At 35.8% G+C, this 19,179-nt stretch overlaps 1 protein-coding gene across 1 annotated transcript in view; it reads right to left on the bottom strand.

The window, feature by feature from the left end:
- LOC101119791 (disintegrin and metalloproteinase domain-containing protein 5-like) overlaps positions 1 to 19,179 on the bottom strand; it is a 73,624-nt gene that overhangs the window by 28,566 nt on the left and 25,879 nt on the right. Inside the window, exons 10-12 of the mRNA XM_060406941.1 lie at positions 18,249 to 18,385; positions 13,826 to 14,009; positions 5,654 to 5,749 (exon numbers count right to left, since the gene is read on the bottom strand). Coding sequence (XP_060262924.1) covers positions 5,654 to 5,749; positions 13,826 to 14,009; positions 18,249 to 18,385 — 417 coding nt within the window. The remainder of the gene's footprint in view (positions 1 to 5,653; positions 5,750 to 13,825; positions 14,010 to 18,248; positions 18,386 to 19,179) is intronic.

The following is a 19,179-nucleotide window of genomic DNA, read 5'->3' as shown; positions in this document are numbered from 1 at the left end:
TGCAAAGAAAGAAAGAGAGTTGCACTTCTTCCCTTCCAAATTGAATGTCTTTTATTTCTTTTTCCTTACCTGACTGTACTGTCTGAAGTCTCTAGTACAGTGTTTAATAGAGGTAATGGAAATCTGTATTCTCGCTTTGTGTTTGATTTTAGGGGGAAAGGACTCAGAATTTTGATATTAGTATGATGTTAGCTGTAGGTATTTCATAGATGCTCTGTGTAAGATTAAGTCCCTTCCTATTTATAACTTGAAGACAATTTTATAAACGAGTGGTTATTACATTTTCTACTTTTAATTGATTTTTATTGGACTATAGTTGTTTTACAATGTTGCATCTTGTTTCTACTGTACAGCATAATGAATCAGCCATATGTATTTGTTGTCATTGTTCAGTCGCTTGGTCATGTCTGTCTCTTTGCAACCCCATGGACTGCAGCACGTTGGGCTTCCTTGTTCTTCAACATCTCCCAGGGCTTGCTCAAACTCATGTCTGTCGAGTCAGTGATGACATCCAACCATCTCATCCTCTGTCATCCCCTTCTCCTCCTGCCTTCAGTCCTTCCCAGCATCAGGGTCTTCTCTAATGAGTCAGCTCTTTGTATCAGGTGGCCAAATATTGGAGCTTCATCATCAGTCCTTCCAGTGAATATTCAGGATTGATTTCCTTTAGGACTGACTGGTTTGATCTCCTTGCAGTCCAAGGGACTCTCAAGAGCCAGACATATCTCCTCTCCCTTTCAGAATTCCTTCCCATTCAGGTCGCTACAGTGCATTTAGTACAGTTCCCTGTCCTATACACAGTATGTTCCATTAGTTATATTGCTACATCATTTTTCTGCATATTGTGAAATGATCATGTATTTTATTTTCCTTTATTTAAATAATATGGTGTACTACATTAATTAAATCAATGTGCACTACTGAAATAAATCCCTCTTGGCCATGGTGGCATTCTTTTCATACATTCCTGGATTCTGTTTGTAATTTTAAAAGGATTTTTGCATCAGTATTTATGAGAAATCTGTAGTTTTCTTGTGAGGCATTGGTATTAAGGTAACACTGTCATCTAGAATGAGTTTTAAAGTATTCCTCTTTCTTACATATTCCGGGAGAGACTGTGGTGTGTTGTATACCACACAATACACAATACACCATACACCAATACACAATGTTATCAAACATTATTATTTCTTCTTTAAATGTTTGACAATTTTCACCAGTGAAGATATCTGGATCTGGGCTTTACTTTGTGGAAAGATTTTAAGTTCCTAACTCAATTTTACACTTGCCTATTCAGAATTTCTATCTCTTCTTAACTCAGTTTTGGTAATTTGCATCTTAGGAATTTTTCCATTTCACATAAATTGTCTAATTTGCTTGAATATACTAGTTTAGTATATTTTCTTATAATTATTTTAAATCATGTAAGATCCGTATGGATTCTCCTCTTTCATTTCTAATTTTGGTGATATGTTACCTCTCTTTTTTTCATGGTCTAGGTAAAAGTTTGTCCATTTTTGCTGATTCCTTTTGAAAGAAGCAACTTTGGTTTCACTGATTTCCTCTCAACCATCATTATTTCTTTCATGATGCTGACTCTGGATTTAATTCTCTCTTTTTTGTACATTTATAAAGTACAACCTTATAGAATAGTTTATTTAAATATTTAGATATTTCAATATATTTGAGTATTTAAAGCTAAAATTTTCCCTCTAAGTACTGCTTTAGCTGTACACCTCTTGATATGTTGCTTTTTATTCAGTTCAAAATGCCTAATGTTTTAATATTATTTTTTCTTTGACACAGTGATTATTGAGAAGTGTGTTTTTTAATTTCTAGTATTTGTGGATTTATTAAATTCCCTTCATTTGTTAATTTCTAATTTAATTTTGCTGTCATCAGAGGGCAATCTTTGCATGATTCCAGCCTTTTGAAGTATACTGAGACTGGTTTTACAGCCTAGCATGTCCATCCTCAAAGATATGTATTATTATAAATAATACATATTCTGCTGTTGCTGGGTGGAGTGTTAAGTAGGTGTCAATTTGGTCCAGTTGCTTGATAGTGTGGTAAATGTTTTCTATATCTTTTCTATTTTCAGCATAGTTGTGGGAGACCCTAAGCCAGCCCTAGCAAAGCTTAATCCAGATTCCTGACCCATAGAAACTGTGAGGATAATTTAAGTTTGGGGATAACTTGTTAAGCAATAATAGATAAGTAACATACCATGACCTTATAAAACTTGGCCCTCGTCTACATCTCTGACCCTTTCTGTCCTACCCTCCACAAAACAGGATTTGAGGCAAAACTTATAAGATAATGCTTCATTAAGGTTTGGGAGACTAGATAGACAAAAGCAAAACAAATAAATATAATTGGTACATGACCAAAGCTTAATCAAAAATTGTATGTACTTTTTCTTTCAGGGAGGTTTTCCCTGGAAATAATACATGAAACATGGCATCTGAAGTCAATCTGTCACTAGAACTGAGCAGAAAACCATAGCCAAGCATATTGAGATTATCCCATAGACTCAGTCCAGTGTACCATCTCCTACCACATTGCTATAGCAAATCGAGTGATAAATTAAATAGTCGTATTTCAATGAATTCTTACAGAGTTTTATTTCATTGCCTATAAAACGAGATAGTTTACAAAATGTCTGACTTGTCAACCACATTTTAGAAACATGTATAACAGTCTTCTTAAATAATCATTATTTGAATCAGCGTTTCCAACAAAAAAATCCATATTTTGGAAATCAATATGAATTAGACATTTGTTTTTTAATCAGAAGCACTGAAAAACATGGCTTAACAATTCTGAAGAAACACATAAACAAGGGCCAATACACTCTTTCCTTATCCATCATTAAACTTGAAGAGCATACCACTTTTATTCCTTTATTGAATTCCCAGTTCAAGATCTTTCTATTGCTTCTTTTTCTTGAATCTTTTACGCAAATTCTTCTCTTTGTCATTTATGTATTAACTCAAATGTCACTCCCTAGAGTGACATTTTCTGTTTAGCTTGGCTAAAATACACTCTCAGTCACTCTATTATATTAGCTTACTGTATTTTTAAATCATTTATCATTATACAAAGCTGTATCTTTAATGTTTGTTTGTTTGAAGATTTATTCTCTGCAATACCCACCAAAAGACCGTGTGGAGTAAACTATTTTCTAAATTAGTGAATGAGTGAACAGTTTCAAGCTGCAAACAGACTGTAAATGCGTATCAGCTCATAGCACCACTCTTCTATTTCATCCAAAGTTCACTGACCTTTGGTCTGTATATTTTTGTTGTTATTTTTTCTGTTCTTCACTGCTATACATTACTTTTAGGGATATGAGTAAAGTAGAGTGATGTTCAGCTGTCACATTTAACTGGAACCAATTTTTCTTTGATATTGGTTAAGAAATCACTGTGTTTTCAGTCCTATTTATTTTTCTCCACTTTTCCTTCTGCTCTAATCCTTGTATTGAACTCTACCTTCTCTTTTATAAGGCATTTTAAAATTAATTAATTTATCTATTTTCAGCTGCACTGGGTCTTTGTTGTTGTGCATGGGATTTCTCGAGTTATGGCAAGCAGGGGCTACACTCCAGTTGGGGTGCATTGGCTTCTCATTGTGGTGGCTTCTCTTATTGTAGCACATGAGCTCTAGAGCATGGGGGCTTCCATAGTTGCAGCGTGAGAGCTCTCGAGTTGCGGCACACAGGCTTAGCTGCCCTGCAGCATGTGAGATCTTAGTTCCCAGACCAGGGATCAAACCCGTGTCCCCTGCATCAGCAGGTGGATTCTTAATCACCAGAGCACCAGAAAAATCCTATCAACTGGTGGGCTACAGTTCGCAGAGCTACAAAGAGTCAGACACAAATGAAGTAACTTAACACACACACACACACATATCTGTTAAGGGGTTAATATCCAAAATATATAACAGGCTCATATGACTCAATATTTTTAAAAAAACAAGCAAGCAAGCAAACAACTTGATTTTAAAATGGACAGAGAGCCTGAATAGGCATATTTTCAAAGAAGATATATGGATGGCCAACAGGCACATGTAAAAATGCTCAGCATCACTAATCAGGGAAATGCAAATAAAATTTCACAATAAGGTATCACCTCACACCTGTCAAAATGGCTATCATCAAAAAGACAACAAATTGCAAGTGTTTACGAGGATGTTGGAGAAGGAAATGGCAACCCACTCCAGTGTTCTCGCCTGGAGAATCTCAGGGACGGTGGAGCCTGGTGGGCTGCCATCTATGGGGTCGCACAGAGTCAGACACGACTGAAGCTACGAGGATGTGGAGAAAAGGGAACCCTGGCACCCTGTTGGTGGGAATATAAATTGTTACAGTCACTATGAGAAACTGTATGGAGGTTTCTCAAAAAGTAAAAATAGAACTGCTTTGATCCAGGTTATATATTTGAAGGATATAATACCAGTGTCTTGAAGACATAGGTATACCCCCATATTCATTGCAGCATTACTCACCATAGCCAAGATAAGGCGATGACCTAAGTGTTGAGCAATAGATGAATGTATTCAAAGAAATGGAATGGAATAATATTCAGCCATAAAAAAGTAAGGAAATCTTGCCATTTGCAGCAACAAGTAGGGACCTTGAGGGCACTATGTTAAGTGAAATAAGTCAGACAAGAGAAAGACAAAGATTGTATGACCTCACATGTGAAAAGTTAAAAAGCCAAACTCCTCATATTGGTGGTTGCCAGAGGATGTGGGATAAAGAAAGTGGGAAGATGTAAGTTAAGGATACAAAATATCAACTATAAAATGGAAAAAAAAAAAAGAAAAGAAAAACCGTCTAGGGATCTAATACACTGCATGGTTAAGAATAATGTTATTATCTACTTGAAAGTTGCTAAAACTGTAAATCCTAAGTGTTCTCAGTATGTGAAGTGGAGGATGTGTTAACTAACCTTATTGTGCTCATCATTTCACAAATCAAACTTACAGCAATTTGTTACACTGTATACCTTAAATAATGTTACATATAGATTATATCAATAAACATGGGGCAAAAAACCATGTTCCTCCTCCAATCTTAAGAATGCATGCCATTTACCCTGTTCAAGAGTATATTTCTTACCCCTTGGGATGCCAGTAGATTGTTCTGGGTGCTGGGCAATTTTCAGGGATTCATTAAATGCTTTTTTTTTTTTTTTAAGGAATCGAATGGTTGTAACAGTATCTGAATGAATTCTGAAGGAACAGGGGTTTTTACCAGAATACAGTAAAGAGAAGTCAGCCAATAAAAAAAACTAATCTAACCTCCTGCACTCATGTGAAGTAGAGTGATAGAAAACAAGAACTTAATAAGGTTGTCCAAGATGTATGTTGATCACAGAGAAACCCCAATGAGTCCAAGAAGGATTTGTAACAAGGTAAACAAATGGAAAGTCAAATCAGGAAAGAAAAAAGTCAGGCATTATGTACAGGAGAGTCCTGGATATGATAGGTTACAAAGTAGATTGAAGGGTGACAGGGCTCCAGTGCTGCTTGGACAAAATATTATAGGAAGGACTAAATATAGTATTGAGATGTTTTCCATCTCCTTGAAACAAGTATCTCAAGAAATTTAATACTTAGATATTATAAAATACAGTTTGCCTCCTACCTTGCAACTCGATGAACAGCATTCCCCCGAACCACATACTGCATCATTTTTCTTTATACATAATCTAGCATCACAGCAGCCTGGATGAGTGCACGTCTGTAAACAAATGCTTTGTTACTCAATCATGTATGACTAGGTACACTCCTACAAAAGTGCAATACAAAATTTATTTACAAAGTCTAAGCATGTCCTAAAATCCACAGCTTGAGTAATTCCTTTCTTTATCTGAGACTTACTGAAATCAACATCTCATTCAGTAGTTTGTGAAAGAAATGTGTCATTTCACTATATTCAATATAATTGGAACAATATTAATACACTACTGAGGGGCCAAAACCTTACAGGAAATAGTTATTCTGTATCTTGTTAACTATCATTTTCTTATATTATCACTTTCATAATAAATGTTTACATATGGAATGTCTCTGATGTGAAGCTGTCAAACAAAACCTCAAACCTCTGTCCCCTCAAAAGTGGTCCAGAAGCCAGGCTGGTCTATCCAGACCTCTGATTTCACTGGGAGCTGGCCCCATATGCATTTGCATTTTATATGATTCAGTGTCTTAGATAAATTTTCCCAGTTATTTCAATAACAAGTTTGTTCTAAACTCTGCAATTTACTAACATTAGAAGTTTGAGTTTCCTGCTGAGTTTCCTGTCTTTTTCCTTACTGGTATTTTAGTTGGTATTTTCAATAAACAGCTTCACCACAGGCAGCAATACTATATTTTAAAAAGGTTATTTATTTCATATATTGACTCATGTAATCCTGTACTGACAGTTTAAATATACCTTTCTTAGCTTTATTTTCCCCTTACTGTCTCTTTGAATCAAAAGTTTGGTTATTCTTAGTTTGGGGGGTTTGTCTTCTTCAACACAACTGTATTTGCAAGGGCAGACTTTCTTTTTTAAATTAATTTATTTATTTTAATTGTAGGCTAATTACTTTACAATATTCTAGTGTGTTTTGCCATACATTGACATGAATCAGCCATGGGTGTACATGTGTCCCCCATCCTGAACCCACCTCCCTCCCTATCCTATCCCTCAGGGTTGTCCCAGGGCACCAGCCCTGAGCACCCTGTCTCATGCATCAAACCTGGACTGGCGATCTATCACATATGGTAATATACATGTTTCAATGCTATTCTCTCAAATCATCCCACCTTCTCCTTCTCCCACAGAGCAAAAGTCTGTTCTTTATCTCTGTGTCTCTTTTGCTATCTTGCATATAGGGTCATCATTACCATCTTTCTAAATTCTATATATACGCATTAATATACTATATTGGTGTTTTCCTTTCTGACTTACTTCACTCTGTATAATAGGCTCCAGTTTCATCAACCTCATTAGAACTGATTCAAATGCCTTCTTTTTAACACCTGAGTAATATTCCATTGTGTATATGTACCACAGCTTTCTTATCCATCCGTCTGCCAATGGACATGTAGGTTGCTTCCATGTCCTAGCTATTGAAAACAGTGCTGCAATGAACATTGGGGTACACGTGTCTCTTTCAGTTCTGGTTTCATTGGTGTATATGCCCAGCAGTGGGATTGCTGGGTCATATGGCAGTTCTATTTCCAGTGTTTCAAGGAATCTCCACACTGTTCTCCATAGTGGCTGTACTAGTTTGCATTCCCACCAACAGTGTAAGAGGGTTTCCTCTTCTCTGCACCCTCTCCAGCATTTATTGTTTGTAGACTTTTTGATAGCAGTCATTCTGACCAGCGTGAGATGGTACCTCATTGTGGTTTTGATTTGCATTTCTCTGATAATGAATGATGTTGAGCATCTTTTCATGTGTTTGTTAGCCATCTGTATGTCTTCTTTGGAGAAATGTCTGTTTAGTTCTTTGGCCCATTTTTTTAATTGGATCATTTATTTTTCTGGTATGGAGCTGCATGAGCTGCTTGTATATTTTTTAGGTTAATTCTTTGCCAGTTGCTTCATCTGCTATTATTTTCTCCCATTCTGAAGGCTGTCTTTTCACCTTGCTTCATTTGGCAAAAGCTTTTAAGTTTAATTAGGTCCCATTTGTTTATTTTTGCTTTTATTTCCAATATTCTGGGAGGTGGGTCATAGAGGATCCTGCTGTGATTTATGTCAGAGAGTGTTCTGCCTATTTCTTCTCTAGGAGGTTTATAGTTTCTGGTCTTACATTTAGATCTTTAATCCATTTGAGTTTATTTTTGTGTATGATGTTATAAAGTGTTCTAGTTTCATTCTTTTACAAGTGGTTGACCAGTTTTCCCAGCACCACTTATTAAAAGATTATCTTTTCTCCATTGTATATTCTTGCCTCCTTTGTCGAACATAAGGTGTCCATAGGTGCGTGGATTTATCTCTGGGCTTTCTATTTTGTTCCACTGATCTATATTTCTGTCTTTGTGCCAGTACCATACTGTCTTGATGAGTGCAGCTTTGTAGTATAGCCTGAAGTCAGGCAGGTTGATTCCTCCAATTCCATTCTTCTTTTTCCAGATTGCTTTGGCTATTTGAGAGTTTTTGCATTTCCATACAAATTGTGAAGTTATTTGTTCTAGTTCTCTGAAAAATACTGTTGGTAGCTTAATAGGGATTGCATTGAATCTGTAGATTGCTTTGGATAGTATACTCATTTTCACTATATTGATTCTTCCAATCCATGAGCATGGTATATTTCTCCATCTATTTGTGTCATCTTTGATTTCTTTCACCAGTGTTTTACAGTTTTCTATATATAGGTATTTTGTTTCTTTAGGTAGATTTATTCCTAAGTATTGTATCCTTTTCATTGCAATGGTGAATGGAATTGCTTCCTTAACTTCTCTTTCCCTTTCTTAAGCAGAGAATGCTCTGGCTATTTCAAAATGTTTCCTTTTCCTCTCCTTCTGCCAGAAACATAAGACTTTTCTCCAGTATTCACTGTGACAACCAGTTCAAGTTTCTGCAGGTAAAGTGTGAGGGCCTTCCTATGACTCTGTTCCCAAGGAGTTTTAAACTATGAGTTCACATTAAGCCTCCAGAAATTTGTCAATTACAGTTCAGGTTTTCCTATCCAGATGTTGGTTCCCAAAAGGTTTTAGCTTGTGGCTTACTATTCCAGTAGTTGTGATTCTCTGCATTCACCTGTTGGTTTTTCCAGTTTGGGGGGCAGTTGTTTACTCTGTGACCTCATTTCTCTGATGGATGTGAGAGCTTTTTACTTGTTGCAAAGACTAAGAAGTGACTTCTAAGCTTCTCACATGTCAGACTAGAAATCATAATTCTTATCTTTTGATGTAATTGAATAAGAGTCCTTTAATTGGCTTTTGATATACACAGATATATATAGTGTATATATATGTTTGAACATATATGAATTCTAAATGTTTTCTTCTATTTCAGACTCTAGCATTTTTTTTCTTAAAAGAGCCTGAAAGAAAAAGTTTCTTCCAATAAACTTGATGAAGTACAAATTACATTGTTTTTCTTTAAAATCTCATTCTTATTTGCCTTCTCTAAGAATTTTTTGCCTATCACGAAGTCAGAAAGACTGTCTCCTATGTTTTATTCTAAAAGCTTTAGGATTTTTGCTTTTTTATATTTAAAGTATTTGATCCATTTCAGTTAGTTTTTCTGTATGATGAGATATCAACGTTTATTTTATGTACATTAATTTCTAGTTCATGTGTTACTTTTGTTGGAAAGATTTTCACCCATTGAACTGCCTCAATATACTGCAGAAAATCAATTAACCATGTAAATGTTTTATATATGGATTCTCTGTATGGTTTCATTATGGGATATATTTATGCTTTGGCCAATACCATACTGTTTTACTACAACTTTATAAACAGTTTTGAAATTTTCAGAAAATTAGTGTATATGCTCCATTTTTGTTCTTTTGCTTTGAATGTTTTAGGCTCTGCATTTCCAGATACATGTAGTATTAGCTTGTAAATTTCCACAGAAAGATGGTGGAGTTTGGATTGGGATTATGATACAGAGCTGACATCTTAACAATACTGTATCTCCCACTCCATGAAAGTGGGATATGTCTCCATTTCAATCTTTCATTTATCTGAGCAATGAAAGATTTTGCTGCACAGCTCTTGAATGTATTCTGTTAAATTTATCTCTGTTTAATGTTTTTAAGACAATGTATATGGAATTGCATGTTTTAGTTTATTTTCCATTTGTTGATTGTTTTTACATAGAAATCTATGGAATTTGGTTCATTTGCATTCATTAATTAGCTTTAGAAGCCTTTGGGAGTAGATTATTTAGGAATCTCTACTCATGTGACCCAGTATAATTTGACTAAAGACAATTTTAATCTTTCTTTTCATTCATGTGAGTTTCTTTGTCTTGCCTTACTGCAATGGCAGAAGCACCCACTGCAGTGTTAAAAGGAAACAGGAAGAATGAATCTTTTTATCTTGCTCCATATATTAAGGAGAAATAATGAATCTTTCACCAGAAAGTGTGATAATAGTTGCAAGTTTTTAAGAGATGTACTTCATTAGAGTGAGGAGGTTCTCTTCTATTGGTGGAGTGCTGAGAGAGTTTATAATGAATTGCTGCTAAATTTTCTCATTTTTTTTTCTTCATCTATTCTGTGATTGTGGCAAATTGCATTGAATGCCTTTCAATTATCTTGATGAATATCGCAAGTGCACTTAAAAAGAATGTCTAAATCTAGCTGTCTAATACATTGGCCTATGTTAAGTCGCTTTAGTCGTGTCTGACTCTGCAACCCTATGGATTACAGCTTGCCAGGATCTTCTGTCCCAGGGATTCTCCAGGCAAGAATACTGGAATGGAGTTGCCATTTCCTCCTCCTTATATTTATTGGGCTATAAATATCAATTATATTAAGGTGGTGGATAGTACTGTTCAGGTCTTATACACCCTCACTGATTTTTTTAATCTAGTTCTATAAATTACTGACAGATATGAAATAAACCTCCAAATATGATCATCTATTTGTCACTGTATCCCTTTAGTTCTATCAGTAATTGCTTCAAGATATCCAAAGATTTAATATATGTGTAAATTATGATATGTTTTTCACATATTTTAAACATATATATATATATATATATACGACCATATACACTTATTATTGTTATGTCTTCCTTATATACTTTTTATCTTTTTGAAGCATTTGTCAATGTTGATGTCACTGTCATTGTTCAGTCACTAAAAGTCATATCCAGCTCTTTGCAACCCCATGGACTGCAGCATGCCAGGCTCCTCTGTCCTACACTATCTCCTGGAGTTTGCTCACATTCATGTCCATTGACTCAGTGATACTATCTAACCATCTCATCCTCTGCTACCCCCTTTTCCTTTTGCCTTCAGTCTTTCCCAGCATCGGGGTCTTTTCCAATGAGTCAGCTCTTCACATCAGTTAGCCAAAGGATTGGAGCTTCAGCTTCAGCATCAGTCCTTCCAGGACTGAATATTCAAGGTTGGTTTTTTTTTAGGATTTGCTGGTTTGATCTCCTTTCAGTTCAAGGGACTTTCAAGAGTCTTCTCCAGCACCACAATTTGAAAGCATCAATTCTTCTGCACTCAGACTATTTTATGGTTCAATTTTCAGATCCACACATGACTACTGGAAAAACCATAGCTTTGACTATACAGACATTTGTCAGCAAAGTGATGCCTCTACGTTTTTAGTATGCTGTCTAGGCATTATTATATATTTTTTTATTTTTGTATTTTGTATTTAAAAACTAAATATATTTGGCCGTCTTATATTTACTGTTTTCCTGTTATATTCCTTTCTGCTATTTTACTTTCTACCTTAGAAGGCATTTGGGCTTAAAATACAATCCTTACAGATAGCATGTAATTTGTTCTTGATTGTTATTTAGCCAGACAGTTTCTGCTTTTATTCAGATTTGGGCCTATTTATGTTAATTATTAGTAAGTCTGTATGTCAGTCTGTCATTTTGCTGCTTATTTCTTATTTGTCTCATCTTGGTTTTACTCCATGATTTGCTTTATTTTGTGTTCATGAACTATTAGTATTTTATTTTAATTCTTCTATTGGCTTTTTTATATAAGTTTGCATAATGTTAAAATATTTGCTCTAGGATTTACAGTAAGTATCTTTAAAATACTATAATCTATATAGAGTTAATACTGATTTCTTTCAGATAAATTATAGAAACCTTGAACCAGTTTATTTCAACTCTTCCATCTTTAGTGCTATCATGGTTATTATATAGATGAACATACGTAGAGATCCGTACAGACACATATATATTCACATATATGCAGATACATAAATGTGCATCAGTCAGTTCAGTTCAGTTCAGTTGTTCAGTCATGTCCGACTCTCTGCGACCCCATGAACCACAGCACGCCAGGCCTCCCTGTCCATCACCAACTCCCAGAGCTTACTCACACTCATGTCCATTGAGTCGGTGATGCCATCCAGTCATCTCATCCTCTGTTATCCCCTTCTCCTCCTGCCCCTAATCCCTCCCAGCATCAGGGTCTTTTCCAATAAGTCAACTCTTCGCATGAGGTGGCCAAAGTATTGGAGTTTCAGCTTTAGCATCATTCCTTCCAAAGAAATCCCAGGTTGATCTCCTTCAGAATGGACTGGTTGGATCTCCTTGCAGTCCAAGGGACTTTCAAGAGTCTTCTCCAACACCACAGTTCAAGGGCATCAATTCTTCAGCGCTCAGCTTTCTTCACAGTCCAACTCTCACATCCATACATGACCACTGGAAAAACCATATCCTTGACTAGACGGACCCTTGTTGGCAAAGTAATGTCTCTGCTTTTGAATATGCTATCTAGGTTGGTCATAACCTTCCTTCCAAGGAGTCAGTTCAGTTCAGTCGCTCAGTCATGTCCAACTCTTTGTGACCCCATGAACTGCAGCATGCCAAGCCTCCCTGTCCATCATCAACTCCCAGAGTTCACTCAAACTCACATCCATCGAGTTGGTGATGCCATCCAGCCATCTCATCCTCTGTCGTCCCCTTCTCCTCCTGCCTCCAATCCCTCCCAGCATCAGAGTCTTTTTCAATGAGTCAACTCTTCGCATGAGGTGGCCAAAGTATTGGAGTTTCAGCTTTAGCATCAGTCCCTCCAAAGAACACCCAGAACTGATCTCCTTTACAATGGACTAGTGGGATCTCCTTGCAGTCCTAGGGACTCTCAAGAGTCTTCTCCAACACCACAGTTCAAAAGCATCAATTCTTTGGCGCTCGGCTTTCTTCACAGTCCAACTCTCATATCCATACATGACTACTGGAAAACCATAGCCTTGACTAGATGGACCTTAGTCAGCAAAGTAATGGCTCTGCTTTTGAATATGCTATCTAGGTTGGTCATAACTTTCCTTCCAAGGAGTAAGTGTCTTTTAATTTCATGGCTGAAGTCACCATCTGCAGTGATTTTGGAGCCCCCAAAATAAAGTCTGACACTGTTTCCACTGTTTCGCCATCTAATTCCCATGAAGTGATGGGACCAGATGCCATGATCTTTGTTTTCTGAATGTTGAGCTTTAAGCCAACTTTTTCACTCTCCTCTTTCACTTTCATCAAGAGGCTTTTTAGCTCCTCTTCACTTTCTGCCATGAGGGTAACATATATATACATAAATACATCCATACCCATATATAGCATGTATATATGTACATAATATAGTGTCAAAAGAACTCTTGTTATCTATCTATTGCTCTTCTATCATCTTTCATCTTCGCTTTGGTTTGATCTTAATTCTATGTTTATGTCTTCTACAAGTAATAGATTTCATTTTAAAATATTTTTAATTGGGATAACCTGTCAATACAAACATTTTTCTCCCTATAATAGCAAATAATATATTTTTTATTCCAGTGGTAACAGTCTCATCTTTAGATGTTCTTGACTGGTTTTGCTACTGCTTGTTGTTAAAGGCATATTTATTCACCTCCTTATACACTCTTTATGGTCACTAATTATAGGATTAGAGCTGATGCACATACCAAAGAATATAAGAGGGCAATATTTGAAGATAAATATTGACTAAAAGATGTTTGCTCTCCACTTCAAAAATGGAAAAATGAGAAAATTTAAAGGCTCCCATCTTCCTCAAAGACTTTTTTAAAATATTCTTCTAAAAACTAAGATATTCTTTACCTTCTTTTCCACCTCTCATTCACAAGTATGGGAAATAAAATTTGAAAAAGTTTCCACTAACCCGTTCAGTGCCACAATCACATTGTTCACCCGCTTCCACTATTCCATTGCCACACACCCTCCTCTGTTTGTAAACTGGCTCATCAGGAAGGATTTTATGAAGACATTCAATGCCAGAATATGCAGCAAAATATTTAAAGTCATCCAAGCTACAGGTGCTAAAATCCTTTATACCCCCAGATTGTCTAAAATATAAAAACATCAATATGACAAAAATTATTGCTATATATACACATTTCTCCCAATATATGATGCTTTGAAGAGAGATTTAGAAAGCAATATTCTCATGGAAAATAATAATCACCTATAAAATAATATAAAAGCATTTTTAAATTGCTAAGATGTCTAACACACTTTTAAAATTTCGCCAAGAAAATTCTTATAATAAAAAAAAGTCTTTGGCCATTCATCCTGTTTTAAAGAACAATTATTTACCTTTCCAATGATCCTTATCAAATATTTAAACACAGAAATCAATATTCTTTATTTAACTTCTAGTGTCAAACAACTGCAGTTAAAATTTTTGGCCTCAGTATTGACCATACTTTATTTATCTATCATTTTTGTATTTTTTATGTAAATGCCAGTATGGACATGTCTGTATGTCCTTCAAGAGCATATTCTTTGAGGGCTCTCGCTCTCTGTAATCAAGCATTTTTCAAATAAGAATCTGTTGTTTAATTTATGCCATGGGGGGGACAGTAGGGATATGTCCTGACACAGTGAGAAAGTTGTTACAAGTAGTTTGCTAATATCTTCGCATCCAACTAAAACTAGAAAGAATGTGGTTTAAAAGTAAAGACTATGCCCTAGACAAGTATTTGACAAACGTTTCTGTGAAAGGCCACATAGTAAATATAGGCTTATGTGACATATGCTCTGCTGCAGCTACTCAACCTGCCACTGCAATGCAAAAGCAGCCATAAACAACATGTGAAACAAGAAGCCTAAAAAATTTATTTACAAAACAGTCAGGCAGCAAAATTTGGCCTATGATTCATTGTTGGTTAACCTCGGCCCTATGCTAAAATCTACTCTCCATCAATTCTAACAGTTAGAGCCTAAACTCAAGCCTTGACAAGATCTCTAGACAAAACAAGTTTGAAAGTTCAGCTCTGACATTTTAGAGGGATTTGGGAATACCTTGAGTTATCTATAGACTCATGTAAATGAGTCATAAAATCAAGTACATAAGAGTTAAAATGGTTACCCAATAATTGAATTGCTTAGTAGGTAAAGAATCAATGGTTTTCCAGAGGAAGGTATGACAACCTAGGCTTTCTATTGTACTATCAACAATATCCAATATGCTATTACTAATAATAATCATACAAAGAAATAAGAAAATGTAATACATAGTCAATTTTTAAAAAGCAGTCAATAATAAGCAACACTGAGATGGCCCAGGTGTTAGATCTGACACAGAAATACTTGAAAGGAGCCATTACAAATATATTCAAATAATTAAAAGAAAAAAATGTTTACATAATTGAGAGTAATTTTAACTTTATAGCGTGAACACTCAAAAGAGAGTACACATCATGCAATTTACACAATATTCTAGAGCCAGTAAAGCTAACTGCATTGATAGAAATCAGATCAGCAGTTGCCTGGAGGAGGGTAGAAGGTAAAAAGACAGCCAAGGTGGCTCAGATGGTAAAGAAGTTGCCTGCAATGCGAGAGACCGGAGTTTGATCCCTCGGTTGGGAAGATCCCCTGGAGGAGGACATGGCACCCACTCCAGTACTCTTTCCTGGAGAATCCCCATAGACAGAGGAGCCTGGCGGGCTACAGTCCATGGGGTCGCAAAGATCAGACATAACTGAGCAACTAAGCACAGCAAAGTTCACAAAAGAAATTTCCATGCAGATGGAAATGTGGCATAGCCTGATTAACACTGTGATTCAGAGATTTATATATTTATATTCACCAAAAGTCATATTATGCTATGTACCTGAAACTAACATAATGTGATAAATAATCTATATTTCAAATTTTAAAAATCTCAAAAGTTTTCATAAGAATTGGAAATCTGACCAAAAAATGTTTAAGAAAATGCAAAGGACCACAATTCTGGAAAGACAAAAAACTTGGGGACTTAAGCTACCTGATTTTAAAAATTGAATATAAAGCTACAGTAATAAAGATAGAAAGTTTTTCTATAAGGATAACCATACAGATTAATGACATAAAATAGAGAGCCCAATAAAAATTCACACATTTAAGGTAAATTGGTTTTTTACAAAGTCACCAAGGCAATTAAGTGGACGAAAGGAAGGTCTTGTCAACAAGTGCTACTGGAATGACTGGAAATCCATAGAGCAAAAATTAAAGTAAAGTTAAACACATACACAATAATCAACTTGAAATGTATTACAAAACTGAATAAAAAATTATAAAACCACAATGCATAAAGAAAAAATTGACTAACTGTATTTCACCAAAATTAAAAACTTTATCTTAAAAATGGTACCCTAAGAATAATAGCAAATGAAGCAACTGACAAACAACTAATATCAAAAGTATACAAGCAACTCCTACAGCTCAATTCCAAAAAAATAAACTACCCAATCAAAAAATAGGCCAAATAACTAAACAGACATTTCTCCAAAGAAGACATACAGATGGCTAACAAACACATGAAAAGATGCTCAACATCACTCATTATCAGAGAAATGCAAATCAAAACCACAATGAGGTACCATCTCACGCCAGTCAGAATGGCTGCAATCCAAAAGTCTACAAGCAATAAATGCTGGAGAGGGTGTGGAGAAAAGGGAGCCCTCTTACACTGTTAGTGGGAATGCAAACTAGTACAGCCACTATGGAGAACAGTGTGGAGATTCCTTAAAAAACTGGAAATAGAACTGCCTTATGACCCAGCATTCCCACTGCTAGGCATACACACCAAGGAAACAAGAATTGAAAGAGACACATGTACCCCAATGTTCATCGCAGCCCTGTTTATAATAGCCAGGACATGGAAGCAACCTAGATGTCCATCAACAGATGAATGGATAAGAAAGCTGTGGTACATATACACAATGGAGTATTATTCAGCCATTAAAAAGAATACATTTGAATCAGTTCTAATGAGGTGGATGTAACTGGAGCCGATTATACAGAGTGAAGTAAGCCAGAAAGAAAAACACCAATACAGTATACTAACGCATATATATGGAATTTTAAAAGATGGTAATGATAACCCTGTATGTGAGAGAACAAAAGAGATACAGATGTATAGAACAGTCTTTTGGACTCTGTGGGAGAGGGAGAGGGTGGGATGATTTGGGAGAATGGCACTGAAACATGTATAATATCATATAAGAAATGAATCGCCAGTCCAGCTTCAATGCAGGATACAGGATGCTTAGGGCTGGTGCACTGGGATGAACCAGAGGGATAGTATGGGAAGGGATGTGAGAGGGGGGTTCAGGATGGGGAACACGTGTACACCCGTGGCAGATTCATGTTGATATATGGCAAAACCAATACAATATTGTAATTAGCCTCCAATTAAAATAAAATTTAAAAAATTTTTAAATGGTACCCTAAGGATAAAATACTAAAAAATCATTTATCTGGCAAAGAACTAATAGCTAGAACATAGAAAATCTAATTTTTTTAATGGACAGATATTGAAATAGGCTCTTCAAATAAGATATAAAGCAAAAAGCTATAAAGCATGAAAATATGTTCAACATCATTAGCTTCCTCGAAAATTCAGATTAAAATTACTATGAGGTAACTTTACAACCCCAAAATAATTCATATTAAACAAACTGAGCATAACAAGTCTTGGCAGTGATGTGGCTCAACCAGGAGTGGCTACATGATTTGCAGGAACCAATGCAAAATGGAAATGCAGGATCCCTTAAATGATACTAATTTTTTTAAAAAAAAGCTTTTTTAAAATATAAATTTATTTATTTTAATTGGAGGTTATTTTGGTTTCCCTTTTTCAGCAGTCTCTCTCAGTGGGGCATAGTTATTTATTTGCAACTTAATGTCTTTCTAAAATTAAAAAATAAATTGTTCACATGAATTGCACTATCCGTCCTTACATTGTATAATGCAAATATTAAAGCATTTGATTTCACACAGAATCACTGAAATCACACAATTCACACGTCATGCCCCAGAGGGTACCTTCAATCTAGCCAGCAGATAAAAACTGAAGTCAGACTCTGGAAGACAGGAAGGAGGAAGAGAAATGTCCTGAGGCATAGAGAGGTGTGGGGATTTGGGACTATTTTGGTGTATGTTCCATCTGAACTTGAAAAGGATGTGTATCCTAAAGTTGGGTATAGTTCTCTATGACTATCAATTAACTCAGTTTGATTAATAGAAACATAAAGTTCCTAACCACCACCCCCCACAAAAATTTAAGTACAGTGTGTATTTAATAAAGAAAATTGTCTTACAAAGCTTCTGGTGACATTGTGCAAACATCCCCTGAACAATGGCAGATCTCAGTATTATCATAATTCATTCCCACATTAAGGCCAAGCAACTGCACGATACTGACAGCATATGACTCCAACGATAAACCCTCTACATACTAAATATATGGGAAATAAAAGAAAATTAGTTAGCTAAGGATCATATTCAGTTATAAAAAATTATATACTTAATCAAAAATTAGTATATAAAAAACATTCATAAAATGCAGCCAAGATACTTATGCCGGTACATCTGTAGTAGAGTTATACAAGTATTATTAAACATAAATGGATGAGCAACACAACACTTTAATTTCAAGATACTATTAACTGACAATACCGCCTGTCTTAGCAAATAAAATAGGGCTTAATCATCATAAGGCATTAATTCTTTGAATTATTTTAAACAAAACGCTTTTATAATCTTTTAACAATCAATCCTACATTCTCTGTATAGTAAACAGTCTCTAAAATAGGTCCCAATGATATTTATGTCCCTGTGTATTCCCATTCCAGTGACTGTAGGCTGGACTTCCTGACGATTCTAATTAATTTGATATAGCAGAAGTGACAGGTCATCATTTTCAGTCATTCAGTCAGTCAGTTCAGTCGCTCAGTCGTGTCCAGCTCTTTGCGACCCCACGGACTGCAGCACGCCAGGCCTCCCTATCCATCACCAACTCCCGGGGCTTACTCAAACTCATGTCCATTGAGTCGGTGATGTCATCCAACCATCTCATCTTCTGTCACCCCCTTCTCCTCCTGTCTTCAATCTTTCCCAGCATCAGGGTCTTTACCAATGAGTCAGTTCTTCGCATCAGGTGACCAAAGTATTGGAGTTGCAGCTTCAACATCAGTCCTTCCAGTGAATATTCAGGACTGATTTCCTTTAGGATGGATTGGTTGGATCTCC

Source organism: Ovis aries, chromosome 26 (genome assembly GCF_016772045.2).
Source record: "Ovis aries strain OAR_USU_Benz2616 breed Rambouillet chromosome 26, ARS-UI_Ramb_v3.0, whole genome shotgun sequence".
NCBI classification, from domain to species: Eukaryota; Metazoa; Chordata; class Mammalia; order Artiodactyla; family Bovidae; genus Ovis; species Ovis aries.
The sequence above is the reverse complement of the archived record's forward strand: the minus strand, read 5'-3'. Positions and strand labels throughout refer to the sequence as shown.